Raw genomic sequence first — 18,876 nt, 5'->3', positions numbered from 1 at the left:
ATATATCTGTTATATATGTTTTAATTAATTTTATATAAATTTTAATATAGATATTTGATTTAAATGATTTTTATATGAGGTTCATCATATGTCACATCCACCGTAGAATATTAATGAAGAGGATCCTACGTGTACCCAGCAACTCTTTTGCTCTCCATGTGCTTGATGCTTCATCTTGTCGTTGGTCATTCAATGCATCAAAAACTACAACTTCTTTAATTAATATTATTAATTATTCTTAGTCTTAACATACAATAACATATATTTAATTAGCACATAAATCAAATTTGAAACATATACATTGGACATTGATATGCAAATCCCTTTGAATTAATTAATAGTTCATAGTATTAACACTAGTTAATTGTGCTTATTGAAATACTTACCATTGAATTTACAAAACAAATATTGCTTAATCATTTTTTGCTGTTGAGATTGCATATGATTAAGTTATAGAGGAACTAAATTAAAATATCAATTAGGTAAACATGATTGAGTCGTGTTATTAAACAACCAATTAAGAATCTAGCCTTTCCAAATTTGTTTATTATATTGATATTTTTAGGGTTTTGTGGGTATGTGTGGTGATAGAGAGAGTCATTGTTCATTGTATATTATTATTATTATTATTATTATTATTATTATATAGATAGGAAGTGTCAATCTTTGCATAATAATTAATTAGGGTTTGTACCTTCTAAGTAGGTTTTGTGAACTTCCAATTGACCCTTCAACCCAACAACACATGCCTAATGTAGTAATGTCATTGATCTTAGGGTATATTAAATAAGACTCAAATTCTTGGCATTTTGGTGGGGTAAATTGTGTTTCAAGAAAAAAAAATATTTTAAAAGTTATTAAAAAATAATTAAAAAATATTTTATTATTTAATAAAGTTTAAAATTATTACTTTACTAATATAACTCTATTTTTATCGTTTCAGTTATAAGGGACCTACAATCAAAAGAAAAATATCAAAGATCCACAAGAGATATCCTTGATAAAGATTTGAAAGGGTAGCAATATAATAGAAATACAATAGAATGGGAAGAGAGACGAGGTCTGGAAAAAAATTAACCATTTTTCATTATTATTTAATCTTATTTATAAAGAAAAGTGATAAGAACATATTTATTAGCATATTTTAGAGAATACTGCTTATACGTATATTTTTAAATAAAATGAGTATATATTATATGTGATTATTTTATAATATATCATTATTTTAGTAGTTTTATAATAAAAATTTATTAAATTTAATTTTAAATTATTTCTTAGTACTCTCTAATTAATATATTTAAAAAGTATTTCTCAATTTTAACAACAATAATAAAGAAATCAATTGAAAGGAATAATTTTGCTAAATTTTATTTTTTTAAGGGTTTTTTTTTTTTTAATTTTCAAACACTAAGCTGCCAAGAATTAATTACTTGCATTTTTGTTCACTAGATTGAGATTTTTGGGACACTGTGACAATCTGTGTAAACAATGAGCGAGGTAATTTTATTCATTGTATCTTTACATGTATAGATTAATAGATACATTAATTAATTGAAATATGTCATTGATTTGGAGTTGGTTAGCTCTGCTCTTATGCTCCCTGCCCTCTAAGTTGGCTCACATATACCCATGAAACATATACACTAAAATAAAATAAAAAGAGTGATTGTGCAATAAACACATTTTGAGACACTAAAATAATGGAGGCAGGCCTTTTTGGGTACACTTTGATCTCTACTACACTTGGCTAAGCTTTTTGCACCCATGCGACATCAATTTTTCAACGAATTTTTTTCGCGATTTACAGAGAGTAAGAATGAAAAAATTCTCTCTATCTTGAAACCTCGTAACTTGCCTCTGCCACATTCCGTTGCTATTTCTATTCTTTAATTTTAGTTGTACAGAGACAAAATTTTCTCTCATATTATATATATATATGTATATATATATTAAAGAAAGTTGTATGTTTTTGTTGGCAAGTAGCCTTTTCTCCTTGGAGTCCCAGGCTGGGAAGGTCTCCCTTCCACTGCCTGGATAAGTGGATATTGCCTTCTCTAGAGCGGATTTGTGCCTGTTCTACTAATAGTTTTAGAAAAAAACCCATGTTCTGCCTAAAGCCCAGCCCACTACCCTACCCAAGCCAGAGACCCTAAACTTTGTAAACCTATGCGGCTGCGTCTCTGCGTCGGATCTCTTCTCGCCTTGTCTGTGCCCGACGCGGCGACGCCGATACTCATTGCCCCTTTCCCCCTTCTTAGATTTTCTTCTATATTTGCACGACTGCTGCGCCTCCTCAAGTCCTCTGATCTGCTGTGCTTCGTTTGTCGTCGATACTCTGCTGCGCCTCGTGTGAGTGGTGTCGTCGATACACTGCTGGTTGCTGCAGTGTTGTCTCGTTTCCTGCTTTTCTCGTCTCGTCTTCGATTCAAGGTCAGGCTCTTCATAGTCTTGTTTCCTTCTGCAACTTGTAATTTTCATAAGCAGTTCGTATATGTATACAGCGTGAATATATATGTATATGAATAGGCAATGTCGGCATGAATGTTCTGTCTTATGGGCCAAAGTATCCTTTGTGTATTCTGGATGTTGTGCTTATTAGATGTTGGTACATCTTTTATTTCCATGTTAATGATTTTGTTGAAGAGGTGTTGTTGGTTTCCTGTTCCAGGATGTCAAGCATGTATCTAAGGTTAGGCTCTACATAGTTCATATTTCATAAAAGGTTTAGCCAGAGCAATTCTATTTCTACCAGATATTATTCCTGTCTTACACAAGAAATTAGAAAACAACTGCATACGGAAGAAGCCTAACTAGGTTCATGGGAATTTGTATACTGGCAGAACCATATAGAACTTGTAGCTTTACATCTTTTACCACTAGGTTTTTCATTTTTAAACTATGGAAACCGGGAGTTGAGTTCTGAGAAACTATGTGATTTGGCCCAAACGGAATAAACCCCGAGCTGAGATATTTCTTTCCATATCAATTAAGTACATTGAGATTCTTTTAGGCTTTGGATGCATGACCTTATGTTTCTGATAGAGGCCATCTTTCTATTTCCATTGTATTTTATGAAGCAATTAGCTCCAGCTGTTGTGTAAGATGTATCCTGACTTTGATTGAATACATTTTTGCTATTGCAGATGTTACTCTTTTTTCTTTTAATGATAATAAAATTATTTTGATGTGTCTCTGTCCGGGTTTATTATTTTTTTTTTTTCAAATTCTGTGAAATGCAGAATTTAAGACTACTAGCTTTTTCTTATGTGCTGCTTGGATTAGTTGTTCTTGGGCAATTTTGTCAAATTAGTTTGTGCTTATGGAATATGGAGATTGCTGTAAACCAGGGTATTGTATCTTGTCTCTTTATTGATGCCATACTATGTCAATAAATTTTTTTCAAATTTGGGAATTGTAAATTGTTCATTTGATGTTTCATTAAACAGTCGGCATATTAGATTGTGCTTCATTTATGTGATATATGCATTAATCTCTTTGTTTAAAAGCATAGATAACCTGTATATATTTTATTTTATTTTTTTTACTCTTTCAATTTTTCTGATTTGGGTTTGGGTATTTGACCTATTTATATCCTTTTTAATTAATTTTGAAAAAAAAAAATCAATTGAGTTCGGGTAATAATAATTGGATTTGGGACGGTACGGCTTGCAAGATAATAATTTTAATCGAGTTTGGGAAGGGTTTGGCTGGTAGTTTTCTTACATGGGTTCAGATTCAGGTACCTGCCGGCTTCACTCTTAAGTCTAGCCTAGATAATACTTTTAGCTGCTGCTCTGCTGTGGTGCCACTGTCACCCCTTAGTGTCAAAGGTAATTTGAGAGTGGTTCAACCTGAATTCCCATAAATTGAGGTAAAAAATCTCTAAATTAAGGAAAGTCTTGATATGTTTTGTGTACCTGCTGTTTCTGCACATATTTTTGCTAAGCTTCAATGTGTTTAAAATGGTGGAAAGGGAGGTAACATGGGATATTTCTTTGGTCTGAGCTCTGAAACTTGTATTCTATATGGTTCAGATATGTGATTTTTTTTTTTCTGGATTAATGTTGGAGATTCTGGTGGGAAGAGAAGATGAGTCTGATTTGCAATTTTGCTTTCTGTATTTTATGCTTTTCTCTTTCTCCAGTTTATTTGAGTTTTGATGTATCCATCCATGCCCGTATTTAGGTAGGATTTTACAATTTTTGTTTTCCTTTGTGGTTGAACTGATCTGCAAACTAAACAAGGCAAAGAAAATGAAGAAGAGAAACCAAACAAGCGATGCTATGGATAGCAAGGACCGTGATTGGGACTTCAGAAAGCTTATGAAAGACATCGAGTTTTTGGGTATTCTTTAATCTTATCTTTGCTTTATGCTTCTTTGTTTTTGTATAATTGCATTTCTGCCTGCATGTTATTGTATATTTATGACTTTTATGTTGCAGTATAACTTTGAATTTTCTTTATTTATCTTTGCTTTATGCTTCTTTCTTTTTGTTTTATAGCATTTCTGCCTGCAATAATCTGCATTTTTGCCTTGTGTTTTCTTGGAATTTATGCTTGTTGTAATTTTTTTTAACTGCTAACTCCGCCTAAGTAGTTTGCGCTTAGCCGGTCCCAAGCCCGGATAAAGGAGGAGGGTTGCGGTAGGTGACAACCAGCGTAAAAATTTCGTCACACCTTATGATATAGATTCAAATGATATAAATTTGAGGCGTCCTCTACTAACGAAGTGCTACGTCAGAGCCTGGGTGTAGTGAGAAATATGCAAGGGTGTAGTGCGTTCACCAAAAGCGATGCGCTATGCCGGCGCCCGGGTGTGGTGTTAAGTGAGCAAGGGTTCCCACATCATGGACGGGTGTGGGTAAAGAAGTTAGTCCATAGGACAGATAATAGAACAAATAGTGGAACAGAACACAAGATAGACATAGAAAATAATAGAAGATATCATAGAAGGAGACCAATTAGGAAGGAGCAGGATAGGAGGAGGATCAGGGTTGATACTTGGAATGTTGGATCACTTACAGCAAAATTAATGGAGTTTGTGGATATCTTGGAAAGGAGAAGGGTGAATATTGCTTGTATTCAGGAGACTAAATGGGTAGGAGAGAAAAGTAAGGAAGTGGGTAATTCAGGGTACAAATTATGGTTTACAGGAAAGGAGAGAATCAAGAGCAGTGGGTATAATCATAGACAGGACATTGAAAGACGCAGAGTAGCTGTGAAAAGAGTAGGAGATAGAATTATACTAGTAAAGCTAGTACTAGACGGAGAAACAATAAATATAGTTAGTGCTTATGCCCCACAAATAGGACTAGACAGGAGAGTAAATAAAGGTTTTGGGAAGATATGGATGATTTAATGCAAAGCATACCGAATGAAGAGAATGTTTTCATTGGTGGAGATTTGAATGGACATGTAGGAAGTGATAGGCAAGGTTATGAGAATGTTCATGGATGTTTTGGTTTTGGCAGTCGAAATGAGGAGGGAAAAAGCATCATGGATTTTGCTATGGCATACGACCTAATACTAGCAAATACCTACTTTATAAAAAGAGTCACATTTAGTGACTTTCAAAAGTGGGCAACATAGAAGCCAAATCGACTTCCTCTTAACCAGGAAGACAAATAGAGCTCTATGCAAGGATTGCAAGGTCATTCCAGGAGAAGTTTTAACAAGTCAACATAGGTTGGTGGTCTTGGATGTCAAGTTTAGGAACAATTCAAGTAAGGTCAGAAGAAATAGTGTAGCTCGAACAAAGTGGTGGGAGTTCAAAGGAGTAAAGCAAGTGAAGTTCAAAAATGAACTTCTTGAGTCCGAAGTATGGAAGCTAGATATGGAGGCCAATGATATGTGGATACAGATGGCATCAAAGATTAGAGAAGTAGCTAGAAAAGTACTTGGGGAGTCTAAAGGACATGGACCACTCTCAAAAGAGAGATGGTGGTGGAATGAGGAAGTACAAAAGGCAGTGAAGAGAAAAAGGGAATGGTATAAGAAATTACCTAAATGTGATAATAATGAGGCATATGAACAGTACAAGATAGCAAAGAAAGAGGCAAAAAGGCGATTAGCCAAGCAAGAGCACAGGCCTTTGAAAAGTTATATGAGAAACTTGGAACTAAAGAAGGGGAGAAAGATATTTATAGATTAGCAAGGAGTAGAGAAAGGAAATGTCAAGATCTCAATCAAGTTAGGTGCATTAAGGATAAAGAAGGAAAAGCGTTGGTGAAAGATGAGGACATTAAAGAAAGATGGAGAAATTATTTTAATGATCTCTTTAATAATAGTCAAAATGGAAATAGCGTGAATATAGATTATAGAACAATAGAAAAGAATGTAAATTATACTAGAAGGATTAGATCTTTAGAAGTAAATGACGCACTTAAGAGAATGAAGGTAGGTAAAGCTGTGGACCCGATGAAATACCAATTGAAGTGTGGAAGTATTTGGGAGATATGGGAGTGGCATGGTTAACTAAATTATTTAATAAGATTCTAAACTCAAAGAAAATGCCCGATGAATGGAGGAAGAGTATTTTAGTACCTATTTTTAAAAATAAGGAGACATACAAAGTTGCTCAAACTATAGGGAATTAAACTCATGAGCCATACTATGAAGTTGTGGGAGAGAGTTGTGGAGCATCGACTACGTCATGATACTTCTATCTCTCTCAATCAATTTGGTTTCATGCACGATCGTTCAACTATGGAAGCGATCTTTCTCATTAGAAGCTTGATGGAGAAATATAGAGATGGGAAGAAAGATCTACACATGGTTTTTATTGATTTGGAGAAGGCTTATGATAGTGTTCCAAGAGAGGTCTTATGGAATGCGTTAGAACAAAAGAGGGTATCTATTAGGTATATACAAGTATTGAAAGATATGTATGAAGGAGCAACTACTATTGTGCGCACGGTGGGAGGGGACACAAGAGATTTTCCGATCTCAATTGGATTACACCAAGGATCAGCCATAAGCCCTTACCTTTTTACATTAGTTTTAGATGAACTGACTAAACATATACAAGAGAGTATTCCTTGGTGCATGATGTTTGCGGATGATATTGTTCTGATAGATGAGACACGAGAAGGAGTCAATAGGAAGCTAGAACTTTGGAGAAGTACTCTAGAGTCAAAGGGTTTTAAGTTAAGTAGAACGAAGACAGAATACATGCATTGCAAGTTCAGTGAAGGCCAAACTGGTGATAGGGAAGGAGTTAGTTTGAATGGAGTGGCACTGTCCCAAAGTAATCACTTTAAATATCTAGGCTCAGTCCTTCAAGTAGATGGGGGATGTGAGGAGGATGTTAGTCATAGGATTAAAGCCGGATGGTTGAAGTGGAGACGTGCCACGGGAGTTTTATGTGATCGTAAGATTCCCAATAAATTAAAAGGAAAATTTTACCGTCTGACCATACGACCGGCTATGCTATATGGTAGTGAGTGTTGGGCACTGAAAGAGTCCTACGCATCTAAGATAAGAGTTGCAGAGATGAGAATGTTAAGGTGGATGAGTGGCCATACTAGATTAGATAAAGTCCGTAACGAAAGTATTAGAGAAAAGGTAGGAGTGGTGCCAATTGAAGATAAGTTGAGAGAAGGGAGATTGAGGTGGTTTGGTCATGTGAAGCGTAGACATACGGAGGCTCCAGTTAGACAAGTAGAGCACATTAGGCTAGAGGATAGAAAGAAAAAAAGGGGTAGACCTAAATTGACGTGGAGGAGAGTAGTACAGCATGACTTAGAAGCATTACACATTTCTGAGGATTTAACCCAAAATCGTTCAGAGTGGAAAAAACGAATCCATATAGCCGACCTCAAATTTTTGGGATAAAGGCTTAGTTGAGTTGAGTTGAGTTGAGTTGTAATTTTTTTAACTGCTGTGTATGTGATTGTTGGGTAAATGTTTAATGGCTAATATGAACATATCGAAATTACATTGCAAGTAGTTTTCTAATTTTCAGCATAGTTTATTAACAAGTCACCTGGAATGAGTCTCTTTTAAAGAATTATTTGAAAAAAGTATTATTTTGGAAGACGTGCAATGAAATTATGATTTTGAAAACTTTCCTTTATTGAAACATGTTTCAAATTTAGTTTTAAGAATCCTAATTTGGGTTAAATTTATTCCCACATGATTTCCTAACCCCTTTAAGTAGGAGTGCTAATGACATCTTCAGTATAGGACTTAGGTACAGTGAAACTCCATTGATTTTGGAATTCTCTCTCTCTTCCCTCTTTCTTTCTTCTTTTTTTTTTTATTAAAAGTTTTTAATTTTCCTTGCAGAAGATGAGGAGCTAATGGGCCTCGTTAGGTATCTAATTTCAAGATTTTTTACTATTATAACATAATTAGATATCTAATTTCTGGATTTTTTTGCATTTGACTCCAAAAGACCTTTTTAAAGTTAGCTGGCCAACTACTAATGGTAACTAAATTATTTTTCGAAATGGAAAAAAAAAAGGATCAAAATGGAGATTGAGGAAAAAGCTCATGTTCCCAGCAATCAGGAATTGGAGTATGGAAATTATATATTTGATTTGTATTTAAGTGAGATTGAACAAGATTTCGAGTCTGATATATTGGTGTGACTGTGAACCAGTGAGGAATGTTTCTTTCTTGTGTTTTAAGTGAGATGTGGTGAGGAAGCTCATGAGGTGTTTCCTTGTATTTTAGAGAACCCAGAAGAAAAAGTTTTCAATTAGTTTGGATCACTATGTATTCTGTTCCAGTTACTGATGTAGTTTCCCTGGGTTGGCAAATAACCCTGAACTTGTGACTGTAATTTATGGGGCAAGCTGATTGGGAATAAAAAGAATGGAAGTGGCAATTTTCGCTTAAGCAGTGTACCATTTTTAGTTTGGCCACCACTGTGGTTTTAATTTTTTTTTTTTCAGTGTAGGTTGAGAAATAATTATGGTTTATTATTTTGTTAAAGCTGTTGTTTCAATGGGCAATTAGGGATTTCACTCTGACACATATGATATATCTTTGTTCCTTATAGAAAATTGTAAGTGATAAAAATGTGTAATCTGTTTGATCTTAAATTCCTAATGGTGTTTAATTCTTTGGATGCTTCATAAATCTATTTTGTTTCTTTAATTTGCATTTGCATTTAACCAGTGGGAATTTTTTTGTGAATTTGTTTCTGTCTGATTAAGCTGTTATCTAGCTTTTTTTTTTTTTCGGTTAACTTTGATACTTGCCATTCAGGTGCCTCACATATGACATGGAAAGAAAGGAAAGAGTTGGAGAACCGGAAGGTAGTGTCTCTTGGTGGCAAGGTAAGAACTCTGCATGTGCAAAACACACCTAGCAAAGTGAAATATTTTCAATTACTAAGCTGATGTTTCTACCTTAAAAGTTATCTAAATATTTCTATGCAACATGTGTCTTCAACACAGCCTCCAAAGAAACAAAGACTGCCTTTAAGTGTAGCACGTGTACAAATGAAGAAACAAAAGGAAAGAGAGGAGAAAATGTTTCAAGAGGTTTTTTTTTTCACTGAAATTGCTAATTTATTTGACGTTACAAAACTTGTCACAGTTGCGCTAACAGTTCAATATTATAGAATATAATTCTTGGACGATTTGGAGGTAAGCTTGGTGGTGGAGCTAAAAGATCATTGGAGAAGCGCAAACTGGAGAACGGGGTGCTGAGGTCAAGCGAGGGATATTTCAGAAATGGTGTACTTGATGTGAAGCATATGTTAAACCCAGCCTCATTAAAAGATAATGATTCCAGTAATCATGTTGTTGGTAAAGAGAAGAAAAAGAAGAAGGGAAGCGGAAAGAAAATTCGAGGAAAGAAGAAAGGCAGTGGTGGGAAGCGCCATTGAACATAAATGATGGTAATCTCTGTCAAGACGAAGAGTAGTAATCCAACTTCAACTGCTGATACTTGCAGTTATATGACTCTCTCTCTTTCTCTCTCTCTCGTTAAGAAAAATGTAATCTTGGCAATAACTCAAAACTCAAAGGTGCTGCAATAGTAGTCGTAAACAATTGATCTTTCAGCTGGAATGAGCCAATTTATTCAGTAAGAAAAGTTACAATTCAATCCAATCACTATAGTTTGTGCTTGCTTGCTGCATTTTCTGGGGAAAAAAAATTGCAGGGAGACAGAAAAAGGACTTCTAAGAGAAAGAAATGAAAAAGAATAAAAAATGGCGGAATGACGAGAAAGGAAAGAAAGCGAACGTCTTTGCAATAACATGACAGCCTGCCATTGCAAGGAAATTAACTCTTTAAAGGTTAAATGATCCTTATCTATAATTATGTATTGTTGTGGTCGGAGGCTTAAATTCTGCCCATTAACTTGTACTAAAAAATAAATTAGGTTTCTCAACTAATTTTTTAGTCAATAAACTCTTAAATTAAGGTCGAATTTGGCTTTTGTTTAAGGATGATAATAAGAAGAGTATTTGTGAAAATTATTTTTTATTAATAAATAAAAAAATTTTACGTATGTGGGATAATGGAAAAAAAAAAAGCTCTTACTAAAATCCCTATACTATTAATAAATAGTAAAAAAAAAAAAAATCTTGCATGAGCTCTTCCAACGTATGGTGTTAGAATTTGGGCTCCAAAAAACAATTAAACCCAGCCTATGTAAGCTAACCTCTTTTTCAAGTGTTGCAAGCCCACAAAAAACGAAAACCACAGTATATAGTCTCTTAAGCCCTAGCTGTGTGGCTTCTGCAGCTTTCTTCTTCCTTTTCTCCTAATCCAGAGTATAGTTACGTATTTTTCTCCTGAAACCAAGAAGAAGAAGAAGAAAAATACCCTTAGATCTATACTTGTTAATTTCCTCACTAATGGCTTCTTTAACCCTCTCTAAATCCTACAGAGCTCGGGCTTATCACATTATTCCGAGACTTTCACTCCCCTATTTCCTCAGTCCCCTCCATTTCTGCACTTTAACCCAAGATACAATCTCCTCTGTCACAGAAATCCCGCCACCTATTCCACAACCCCAATCCGAAACCGAGTCTCCAAATGCTGCTCCAGAGAATCAAAAACACCAGCGTATCCTGCGAGGTGAGCGTCCGGACCCTGAAAAATTGGAGGATATAATATGCAGAATGATGGCTAGTCGAGCCTGGACGACGCGGTTGCAGAACACAATCCGGGATTTGGTTCCCGAATTTGACCACTCTTTAGTCTATAATGTTCTGCACGGTGCTCGTAACTCTGAGCACGCCCTCCAGTTCTTCAGGTGGGTTGAGCGGGCTGGGTTGTTTCGGCACGACCGTGGGACCCATATGAAGATTATTGAGATTTTGGGTCGAGTTTCGAAGCTCAATCACGCTCGTTGTATTCTCTTGGATATGCCAAAGAATGGGGTTGAGTGGGATGAGGATATGTTTGTAGTGCTTATTGAGAGTTATGGTAAGGCTGGGATAGTTCAAGAAGCTGTTAAGATATTTCAGAAAATGAATGAATTGGGTGTGGAGAGGTCAGTTAAGAGTTATGATACTTTGTTTAAGGTGATCTTGAGGAGAGGGAGATATATGATGGCTAAGAGGTTTTTTAATAAGATGCTGAGTGAAGGGATTGAGCCAACTAGGCACACTTACAATATTATGCTTTGGGGTTTCTTCTTGTCATCCAGGTTGGAAACAGCAATGAGGTTTTATGAGGATATGAAGACTAGGGAGATATCCCCTGATGTGGTTACTTATAATACAATGATCAATGGGTATTATAGATTTCGAAAGATGGAGGAGGCAGAGAAGTTGTTTGTGGAGATGAAGGGGAAAAACATAGCTCCTACAGTTATTAGTTATACGACTATGATTAAAGGGTATGTTTCTGTAGATAGAGTGGATGATGGGCTAAGATTGATTGAGGAGATGAAGTCAGTTGGTATTAAGCCTAATGCTCACACTTATTTGGCTTTGTTGCCGGGGCTTTGTAATGCTGGGAATATGACAGAGGCAAAAGAGATTTTGAAGGAGATGGTAGGGAGGCATCTTGCTCCTAAGGATAATTCCATCTTTATAAGTTTGTTATCTAGCCAGTGCAAGGCTGGAGATTTGAGAGCTGCTGAGGATGTGCTGAAGGCAATGATACGATTGAGCATCCCGACAGAGGCTGGCCATTATGGTGTCTTGATAGAAAATTTTTGTGAGGCTGAGGAGTATGATCGGGCAGTAAAATTGTTGGATAAGTTAATTGAGAAGGAAATTATTTTGAGGCCACAGAATACTTTTGAAATGGGGTCTGGTGCTTATAACTCTATGATTGAGTATCTGTGTGGTCATGGGCAAACAGGAAAAGCAGAAATCTTTTTCCGGCAGTTGATGAAAAAGGGTGTTCAGGACCCAAATGCCTTTAATAATTTGATCCGTGGGCATTCAAAAGAAGGGTCTCCTGATTCTGCCTTTGAAATTATAAAGATCATGGCTAGGAGAGGGGTCCCTCGAGATGCAGATGCATACATGTTGCTTATTGAAAGCTACCTTAGGAAAGGTGAGCCAGCTGAAGCCAAAACAGCTTTGGATGCTATGATTGAAGAAGGGCATGTCCCAGATTCATCAGTATTTAGGTCAGTGATGGAGAGTCTGTTTGAAGATGGGAGGGTTCAAACTGCTAGCCGTGTTATGAAGAGTATGGTGGAGAAGGGGGTGAAGGAGAATATGGACTTGGTAGCTAAGATTTTGGAAGCTCTCCTTATGAGAGGTCATGTTGAGGAAGCCCTTGGACGAATTGAGCTACTCATGCATAGTGGGTGTCATGTTAATTTTGATGATCTTCTGTCTGTTCTTAGTGAGAAAGGCAAGACAATTGCTGCTGTTAAGTTGTTAGACTTTGCATCAGAGAGGGACTTTAATGTAGAATTTAAAAGCTGTGATAAAGTGTTGGATGCTCTCTTAGCTGCAGGGAAGACCCTTAATGCATATTCAATACTGTGTAAAATCATGGAGAAAGGAGGGGTTACAGATTGGAGTAGCTGTGAGGATTTGATTAAAAGCCTTAATCAGGAGGGGAACACAAAGCAGGCTGATATTCTCTCAAGAATGATAAAGGGATGGGAGAAATCTCGTGAAAACAAGAAAGGAAAGAAACAATCTTCTTTAGCATTTTAATTAAAGTGCTTTTAATTTTTTTTGGTTCATTGGTTACAATATAGTTGAATGTTCAATGGAAAATTATTATTCGCTTCATTGAGTAGAATAAATTTTGAGAAAAGCGATGAAAAAAGTTCTGTTTAATCATTTTGAAGATAGGGTGTTATCCCTTCAAACAGGAAATATGTTTCCCTGATTGAATTATTTTTGAAGAGTTAGTGAATTAGGCAGGATATTCTCAACTGAGAGATGGTTCTAATGCTCAAGGATTGCAGATGATGAATGGCTGCTGATCATATTTGTTACTAATATCATCCTTGAAATTAGTTCCTTTTTACTCACCGTGATTGTTATGTAGTTATTTTAATACTTTCTGAACTCTAAAACTGCAATCAACTATTATATTGGGATAGCTTGCTGCAGTGGAGTATAGTTTTTTGCTTATTTGCCAAGTTCTGAGAACAAAAAAATTTATTCCCTCAGAGGCTAGCTTATTCTTGTCTAACTGCATTTCAATAATCTGTGCTATAGATATGCTGATTCCTGTGTAGCGGTAGGCTAGAACCAGAGGTGAGCATTAGTGGAGGATGCTGGATAGTGGAATAATTGCGTTCTGTGACATTGGGGTTGCTGTGCCCATGAAGCAAAATGACTATTTTTATTTTTTTCCTGCTCTGCATACAAGATGCACTTGTATTATTTTTGGTATGACAGAAATCATAAGATATGAATGTCACAGAAATATTAGATTCACATGTCACAGAAATATATATTCACTTTCTGAAAAGTTTGACCTGAATATGAATGCAAGAAATATTATTTTTAAATATATCAGAAGCATTCAATAATCTTCAGTCTTTCTATTTGCATATCTATGTTTCCTTTATTTTTCGTATAATAATGTAATTTTACTTCTATATATGTTTATATTATTCTTACGGCTAAGGAATGGTTGCCGCATCCTCTTTCCAAGTATAAAAAGGGTTTTATCTAATTCTGTCTGTAAGTGTCTGGGGTGGTTTTCTCCTGTGGCTTCGCTTGGAGGATATCATCTAATGGTTTGCAACGCATCTCATCATCGCAAGACGCACAAGTTCCAACCTTCTCCGTCCAAAACCAAAAGCCCAAAGATTGGTTAAGCCAGAATAGCAGCCCAGGCAACTTCAATCCATAGCTTGGGCGTAGCAATTCATTAGTTTCCAAACCACAAAATTAACCTATCAAATTGGTACCACATAGGAGTGCCAAACATCAGCACCCAATCACAAGATGACTTCTCACAAGCTGCTCAAGAATTTCAAAGAAGCCACTGGGAACAAGAGCTAGTAAAAAAACCAGACCAAGATGAGACCTAAAACAGTCCACACAAAAGTTTATGAGCAAATGTACAATCCCTCAAAGTACGTAACACATCCTCGTTAAGAGCACCACACAGGGCAAAGCACAGCTAGATCATTAGCCATAACACGGACACACCCCAAATATTAACAAGGATCTTGCCTTAGGCAACTAGCCAAAAAAAACATCCAAGCCCCTTGAAAGATCAATTAAACCTCCAAAGAAAACCATCATCCTATTACATTTATATTTCTAAATTTAAAATATAATTTTCAAATAATCAACATAAATCAAAATTTATACCAATAAAATTTCAAAAAAACAATTTTATATGATAGCAATATATTAAAAATATATATAATAAGGTGAAGTACTACCGCAAGGTTTACCCAAAGAGCTCTGATAAAAAAAAAAAAAAAAAAAAGTTTACCCAAAGAGCCAAACAGGCCATAAATATCTTAAAATTGGCAATCCCCTTTATAAACCCTTCTCTTCCTGAAATCTTATCGTCCTTTCTTCTATTTTTGCAAGCTCAGAAGAATAGCCATGCCTACTGCTTCAGCGTCTTTTCTGTTTCTCCCTTTTCTCAATCCTAAAACTCTCTCCCTTTGCAACCCCAACAAACTCACTTCTCTCTTTTTTGTCTCTCCCTCTTCCTCTTCTCTCAGGTTACATGCCAAGCCCATTTCAATCCCCACTTCATTTTTCCACTCCTTGGGAGCTCTCCGACAACCCTTTTCCTCTCGCTTCGTTCCCAACGTTGCTATTTCTTCTGAGTACGGACAAGAAGAGGAGGTCGCGAGCGACGGAGATGATCCCACTTTCTCTCCCGACCTCAAATTGTTTGTGGGTAATCTTCCCTTCAGCGTTGACAGTGCCCAGCTTGCTGGCTTGTTTGAAAGCGCTAGAAATGTTGAGATGGTTGAGGTTTTTTTTTTTCTTTTTTATTCACTCAAATTTGGTGGCTTTTTACTATAATTTACTCTTATTATGACCTGTTTATAATTTGCATTCTGAAAGTGCCCTTTTCCCCTCCTTTTACAAAGTAACTGGGAGAAGCAGAGGATTTGGTTTTGTGACCCTGTCAACTACTGAGGAAGTTGAAGCAGCGGCTCAGCAGTTCAATGGCTATGTAAGTTGGATCATATTTTATCCAAGTTTTTGTGAATATCACTTAGTAATGTGTTATCAAACTTATGATTTATGATAGAGAGAGTGGTAGATCAAGGGGCTTTGGGTTTGTTACTTACAGTTCTGCTGAAGAGGTTGAAAATGCCATCGAGTCCTTGAATGGCGTTGTAAGTTTATTATTCGCTTTTCAGTGATGATATATTTATTGTTCAAATAATCTTCAGGTTTACTGCCTTGTGTTGAATCTGAATTGCTAGGTCTGAAACCTGGCTTTCAATGTAGCTAATACATAAGAGCTATTATTATTCATTTTTCTGTGTTGGAGGTTTCATGCAGTGGAGTGTTTTGTTTTTCATGTGGATGATAAGTTTAGATCAAGTGTCGGCACATGGTTGATTTGCACCCAATTCTAGTTTGTGGGTTTCGATATAATGATTTTTTGTCTGGCCAGAGCTTTTTAAAGGTCATTTATGTTTCATCAAGCTGGCTCACTGAACGATACATATGTTTGCGTGAGTCTAATTGGGAAGTTAAATATTTCATATAATTATGTGACTAAACTAATTCTTAACATCAATCTGATGTCTCATTATGCCATTTGTCAGTGTGCTTCCAATTATAAATAGCTGCAAGTTGATCTGTACTTTGTGAAACTTGTTTGGTGCAGGAATTGGATGGCAGAGCAATTCGGGTCTCTGTTGCAGAAGCTAGGCGAAGACGTCAATTTTGAGCAAAAAACCTTTGCTGTATTTCTTGGTGAACGAATGCTACAGATATCTTTCTGCTTTATATGTGTGTTTGCGTCTGAATGAACAAAATCATTATCAAAACTAAACTAATGTCTGATCCATCTGCTAGCTCCCAGCTAGTCGTCTTTTTTAAAGTGAATCTGATGAGACCATTATGTGTCATTTTTATAGATACGAGTTCTTGCAACCTAAAACCTCAAATTTCTGTGACAGGGACTTGGAAGATGAGCAACTGCAATCTGTTGCTGTATTGGTATTCTTGAAACACATGCCAAATGATCCTTGTTCCTAAATTGCTTGTAGAAATGACAATCATGTGCTTCTTAGATGTATGCATCTAGATGAAAAAGAGCCCTACATTGAAATTTCTTGATGTATGTTTTGGGTACCATGATCCTGATGAAAACTCTCATTTGTAAGGCTATTTATAAGTTCAATGTATCAGTTATTTAGTTTGGCTTTCCCATATATGTTTTGCAAGAACATCTTTTCATTGAAAATTTCTCCTCTTGGAGGTTCTTTTTCTTCTACTTTTCCAAAGTTTACAACTATGATGCAACAACACTCCGATGAGTAAATTATTTAGTGAAATAGTTACTCTTTGAGCATTTGATATGGAATGATAAGTCAATAATTAATTGACACATTATCAATTGTTTATTTATTTAATGATACACCTCAAACGCTTTACAATTACTTTTTATAATAAGTAAATTTTATATATTAATAAAATAGAAAGCATATATTACTGAAACTTTAAAAAGAATTAAAGATAAAGGGAATTAAACTAGAATTGTATTATTGAAGACTTCACAGAGTATATGGAAGGTGAGAAAAAGATGTAGGATATTGCAGGCGATTCTTTTGGCCCCGTGGATGTTATTGGGATATATGCGATTGTTGATCCCTTCATTGATGAATCAGACTTCGAATCTGTTTTATTTGTTGATCTTTTTTTATCAAATATTTGTTGATCACCCTGCCTTCATCTGCACGAACAGCCATCGCCATTACTGATGTTGAAGCCTTTGCTGTAATTTAGTTTGTAGCATATCGATTCCGCAGGTCAAGTGGAGGACACGGGCTGCTTGCTTTATACTAGCAGCTTGGGAAGATCTTAAATTGGGCTCATTCACTAAGGTCCAACTCAAGACCAAATAAACAAGATTCTTGGCAGAGGTCCAACTCAAGACCAAATAAACAAGATTCTTGGCAGCATCTGCTGGGCCAACCCAACCTATAGAGAACAAGAAGAAAATTTGTCCACAAAAGAGTTACTAATATATACCCAAATTAACAAATTTCTTATCCCATTGGGCCTCCTTTTTCTTCATGTTTTTAATGAAGTTGAAGCAGAGATGATTTCTGGTCCTGTTACTGCTTTCTTTAGTCATTTTGTTGGTGATTTGGTAATCGAGGTTCAGGCGCTTTTTGGAAAAAGAGCTACTGCGAAAAAGCCAACTACTATCAACAAAATTAAAATTTGTTCTTTGGAATGAAGATAACTGATAGATCTATGCATATATATGCTCAGGGATGGAGCTAAGGGGGAAATTGAGCCCCCCTAAAATTTTCAAAAAATAAAAACAGGGACTTATTAGTAATTTACAACTTCTAGTTGTATTGGAATTGAACACGTGCTGTGGGACATCAAGGATACAACCTCATCACACTTCCAATTGAACAGCTTATGTATAAATTTATTCAAAGAGATAATTAACAGGTGGTGTCAGGTGGTGGTATTATAGTAATCAAATGCACTTTAGAGGTCATAGAAAAACATAATAGCATCATCAAGCTTCACCTTTAAGTACTCAGAACTCTTTTTTTTTTGTTTTTCATATTTATCTATCATCGGCTTCTCACGTCTATTAATTAGTAAATTTACAATCTCCCTTTGCTCTTCTAGCTCGTACACCACCCGAAAACTCAAATTTACAATCTCATTTTATAAGGAATACGAAGTTATCTTGATCTTGTCATTAGTGAAAAGGTCCCATGAATCCTGGGATACTTTACAATTTATGAGGTGTGTTCAACTTACTGCTATTTACAACAATCCTAGATTTTATTGGAAGTTAAAAATCTATTCTTCAGGCTTTGGGACTTCAATCATAACATAGCTCCAAAGCGAATGGATTAGTCTATGGTATGGGACATTTGCTGCAGTTTTGTGTTAGTAGTAAAATATCAGAATGAAAGATGATGAAGACAGAAGCAAAATGAATAAACCATTTTAAATTACAATTAGCTCTGCAATACATTTTGTTTAGTGATTGAATTGAACATATATACGTGTGCATTTTTTTTTTAATGATATTTTTTAATTGGGTCCCCCTAATTAAAAATCCTACTTCCGTAACAGTATATGCTCATATAGATAAATAGTTTACCTTTCGAAAGACACATGCACATGTTTTGACCTAAGAGAAAAGTAAGAGATGTACCGTGAACAATTCCATTTAAGCTTGCACCAATCTATTTTTCATTTCCAAAATTTACTAATTCCCAGTATGCCAGAGGAAGAATTAGTTCATGAAAATCTAACCTCGAACATATATATATTTAAAAAAAAAAAGGAATAAA

The 18,876-nt window shown here is 35.6% G+C and overlaps 3 protein-coding genes and 1 long non-coding RNA gene across 5 annotated transcripts in view; all 4 read left to right on the top strand.

Moving 5' to 3' along the window:
* The window catches only part of LOC131168808 (uncharacterized), a 44,851-nt gene extending 28,093 nt beyond the window's left edge, over positions 1 to 16,758 (top strand). Inside the window, exon 2 of the long non-coding RNA XR_009147493.1 lies at positions 16,504 to 16,758. This is a non-coding gene — a long non-coding RNA (uncharacterized LOC131168808). The remainder of the gene's footprint in view (positions 1 to 16,503) is intronic.
* LOC110655374 (uncharacterized) lies at positions 2,135 to 10,064 on the top strand. Its single transcript, XM_058143565.1, has 5 exons — positions 2,135 to 2,430; positions 4,245 to 4,344; positions 9,214 to 9,284; positions 9,405 to 9,491; positions 9,572 to 10,064. The coding sequence occupies exons 1-5, from the start codon at positions 2,167 to 2,169 to the stop codon at positions 9,836 to 9,838; spliced, it is 789 nt and encodes a 262-aa protein (XP_057999548.1). The 5' UTR covers positions 2,135 to 2,166; the 3' UTR covers positions 9,839 to 10,064.
* Positions 10,756 to 13,168, top strand: LOC110655303 (pentatricopeptide repeat-containing protein At2g37230-like). The gene has a single exon (XM_021811550.2). The coding sequence runs from the start codon at positions 10,817 to 10,819 to the stop codon at positions 13,088 to 13,090; it is 2,274 nt and encodes a 757-aa protein (XP_021667242.2). The 5' UTR covers positions 10,756 to 10,816; the 3' UTR covers positions 13,091 to 13,168.
* Positions 14,892 to 15,586, top strand: LOC110655304 (29 kDa ribonucleoprotein, chloroplastic-like). 2 transcript variants are annotated; one of them, XM_058143568.1, is made up of 2 exons: positions 14,892 to 15,337; positions 15,431 to 15,556. In XM_058143568.1, the coding sequence occupies exons 1-2, from the start codon at positions 14,957 to 14,959 to the stop codon at positions 15,503 to 15,505; spliced, it is 456 nt and encodes a 151-aa protein (XP_057999551.1). In that variant the 5' UTR covers positions 14,892 to 14,956; the 3' UTR covers positions 15,506 to 15,556. The 2 variants fall into 2 exon arrangements, with proteins under 2 accessions (XP_057999551.1, XP_057999552.1); XM_058143569.1 differs by having other exon boundaries at positions 14,894 to 15,337; positions 15,457 to 15,586.
* Positions 16,759 to 18,876: the final 2,118 nt, after the last annotated feature.

Source organism: Hevea brasiliensis, chromosome 3, assembly GCF_030052815.1.
Source record: "Hevea brasiliensis isolate MT/VB/25A 57/8 chromosome 3, ASM3005281v1, whole genome shotgun sequence".
Lineage (NCBI taxonomy): Eukaryota > Viridiplantae > Streptophyta > Magnoliopsida > Malpighiales > Euphorbiaceae > Hevea > Hevea brasiliensis.
The sequence above is the reverse complement of the archived record's forward strand: the minus strand, read 5'-3'. Positions and strand labels throughout refer to the sequence as shown.